The sequence below is a fragment of the Octodon degus genome, unplaced genomic scaffold (genome assembly GCF_000260255.1).
Source record: "Octodon degus isolate 3935 unplaced genomic scaffold, OctDeg1.0 scaffold00011, whole genome shotgun sequence".
Taxonomy (NCBI): domain Eukaryota; kingdom Metazoa; phylum Chordata; class Mammalia; order Rodentia; family Octodontidae; genus Octodon; species Octodon degus.
In genome coordinates, this window is record NW_004524587.1 from 27,161,883 (window position 1) to 27,165,111 (window position 3,229).

At 50.9% G+C, this 3,229-nt stretch overlaps 1 protein-coding gene across 1 annotated transcript; it reads right to left on the bottom strand.

Moving 5' to 3' along the window:
* Positions 1–2,045: 2,045 nt before the first annotated feature.
* LOC101576817 (metallothionein-1E) lies at positions 2,046–2,677 on the bottom strand. The gene is made up of 3 exons (XM_004625973.2): positions 2,560–2,677; positions 2,386–2,451; positions 2,046–2,180 (listed from the first exon to the last, which is right to left on the bottom strand). Exons 1-3 carry the CDS (start codon positions 2,585–2,587, stop codon positions 2,089–2,091), a joined length of 186 nt encoding a protein of 61 aa, XP_004626030.1. The 5' UTR covers positions 2,588–2,677; the 3' UTR covers positions 2,046–2,088.
* Positions 2,678–3,229: the final 552 nt, after the last annotated feature.

The following is a 3,229-nucleotide window of genomic DNA, read 5'->3' on the forward strand; positions in this document are numbered from 1 at the left end:
GGAACTGGAAGCTCAGAGAGGTTCAGTGATTTGCCCTGGTCATACAGTCATTAAGTGGTGAAGTGGGCTGTGAACAGGGACTGCCTGACATCCAAACCCACCCAGTGGCACAGGCTGGCTTCTGAAATTGCCCGTTCTTGTGGGGAATTGGAGGGCAAACTAGTCCTTACCTTTGGCCAACACTCATTTTCCTGTTGGACAGAACATCAAATAGCATTCACTCAACAAATAGCCAGAGGTGCTAACCGTCAGTTTTAATTATAAGCCACCCAGGCCTCACCCTCCAAACCACAGAAGTCAGTGAGAAATGGAAGTATTTTATCTGGTGCTGATCATACCAGAAAAATCCTGGGTAATTTTGTCCAAATCCTGTCACTTTGCAAGTTCCAAGCAGGAAGGGGCTGGGATTGGAAAGATCTTCAGAAACTCACAGCAAAGTCTCAGTGGGGAGCTGCTGGAGAGTCCTACCTTCATCCCTACACAGTCAAGACTGAGGGGTCCCTGCAGGGAGATCCAGGCCACACAAAGTGCTTCTAGTCTGCGATGCCTAGCCTTGTCTAACTGTAGTGTTTGTAATTGTCCTATTTCCCATTATTTTGTTCTTCATACATTAAAAAGAATGTTTTTTCCTGTTGAATCAGAAATTAATTTTGTATTTTCCTATGTTTGCATCTTATTGATCCAGCCATTAAGTGATGAAGTGGGCTGTGAACAGGGATTGCCTGACATCAAAACCCACCCAGTGATACAGGCTGGCAGCAGCTGGGTTTGATCCCCGGCATGCTGTGCCGCAGGGCACCCTAAAACGGCAACTGCGACTGGGCATGGTGGTGCGCACCTGTAATCCCAGTGCTTTGGGATTTTTATTTACTGGGGAGAACTAGGGACTAAGCATATGTGCACCCGTGTCCTAGGTGAATGTTCCTCAGTCCTTTAAAAATATGGAGACAAGGTCTCACTAAATTGGAAAGGTTGGCCTCAAACTTTCAATCCTCCTGTTTCAGCCTGTGTGACCAAGCCTGACTTTCTTTTGTTTTCACCAAAGTTTAAGTCTGTAACTGATAGAAAACAAAAGCTCATTACACACATAAGGCACCTTAAGATTCAAGCAACTGCGTGCAATGGTTCATGCTTGTAATTGAAGCTTCTCAGTGGCTGATGTAGGAGAGCAAGTTCAAGCCCAGCCTGTGCCTCTTAGTCATACACTGTCTCAAAATTTAAAAGGCCAGGGGATGTAGCTCAATGCTCCCTGAGTTCAATTCCTAGGATCAGAAAGGGGGAAGGGGAGAGAATTCACACAACTTTGTAACACTTTAAACCTAAAATCCAGGACCGGCCTGATAGCTCAGCGGACCAAACCGACTGCTTAGGCAGAGTGCAGCAGCGGGGTACTTGGGGCTTGCTGAGACGAGATTGAGACTGTGGGTGTAGTGGTGACGGCCTATAATCACAGCGCATTGGGAGACTGAAAACAGGAGGATCACTACAAGTCTATGTAGTGAGACCCTGTAGACCCTGCCTTAAATACATAAAATAAACCTAAAATCCAGTAAAATGGAGCACATCTATAATCCCAGAATTCAGGACGCTGAGGCAGGAGGATCCTTGAATTTGAGACCAGCGCTCAAGGCCAGCTTGAATTGCATAGCCAGAGCCTGTCTCAGAGAGACATAAAATAGATAAAAGTATACCTTAAGAAGTTTCTGTGTTGGGAACATCCTGTACCTACCCAGAACCCACCACAGAACATGGTGCACTGTTCTAGAGATAGCGCTCAGCAAGGTTTCCTAGCTTGCTGTAGGTCACTCCTCAGCCCAGAGCCCAGAACCCATAGACTAACATTTCACCCCAGAGCTCAGAACTCCTAGTTTAATCCCTCACCCTGATTTCCACCCTGTGAAATTTCCAAGGTGCACAAAGCAAAACGGGAGTTGGAAATCAGTTAACAACTTTTATTATCAGTCACATAATTTCATACAAAACGAAACGTAGCAAATGGGTCAGGTTTTTTTTTTTGTTTTTGTTTTTTTTTAGAATACAAGTTGTTTCTGTCATTCTATGTACACGTGGAAGCAGGGCTCGACTCAATCAGGCGCAGCAGCTGCACTTGTCGGAAGCCCCTTTGCACACGCAGCCCTGGGCACACTTGGCACAGCCCACTGGGCAGCAGGAGCAGCAGCCTGCGGGGAGAGGGCGGCAGAGATGAGTACTGGGGAGGAAGGGAGAGCGGCTCCCGCACTCCCTCACAGGGATCACTGGAGGCGCCAACTTCGAGCAGGGCGATGCATGACCTCCCGAGCTGCTATATTCCCCCCAGGACGGTGTGGCCGACTGGGCAGAGGTTGGGGGCAATGACGGGAAGAGGGCAGAGAGGGTCCCACTTACTCTTCTTGCAGGTGGTGCATTTGCATTCTTTGCAGGTGCAGGAACCGGCGCAGGTGCAGGAGCCACCTGGGAAGGGGAGAGAGGTAGATAAGTACTGTCCCTTAACCGTGGGGAAGGAGAGCGGGAAGGCTGGTAACCGTCACTCCAGCCCCACACTAGGTTAAACCTCCTTACCGGTAGCGCAAGAGCAGTTGGGGTCCATGGCGAGCAAAGCGGCGGCTGATCTGGAGTCCTACGGATAGCACGCACAGATGCTAGAGGAGTCCTCCAGGCGTGGTGGCGCGCAGCCCTCCGCGCGCTACCTTTATAGTCCCTCGGCGTGCTGCAGCGAGTGCAAAAGCTCCGCCCGGCACTGTCCGGGCGCAGAGTCACGAGGGGCGCTCTAGGGCCGAGCGCACTGCCTGTGCACACGGGCCGCCGAGCGCCTGTTCTCAGAAGGCGCCGTACGTGAGCCTCCGGGCCGCCTTGGGGGCATGCATGGGGCCGGGTGCAGAGTGGGTGGGGGACACTTTGGACCATGTGTCGTGTGCCACGTCGTGCACTGATCCCGATCATGCCGTTCCCTCCGCCATGTGCACCCCATCCCCCTCCCGGACCGGGAACTGAGCGGCTAGAGCCACAGAAGTGGGTCTTTGGGATCCTGCTGGCAAGAAAGACAAGTACTGAGTGTGGACAGATTATAGATTACAGCCCAGGGGTAGACATCGTGTTGACTCATAAACTGGGAAGCCAGGCATGGTGGCCCAAGCCTCTAATCCCAGCACTCAGGGAAACTGAGGCAGGAGGAGCAAGAGTTGAGACCAGCCTGGGCTCCAAAACAAAAAACACAAAACATTTTTTTTTT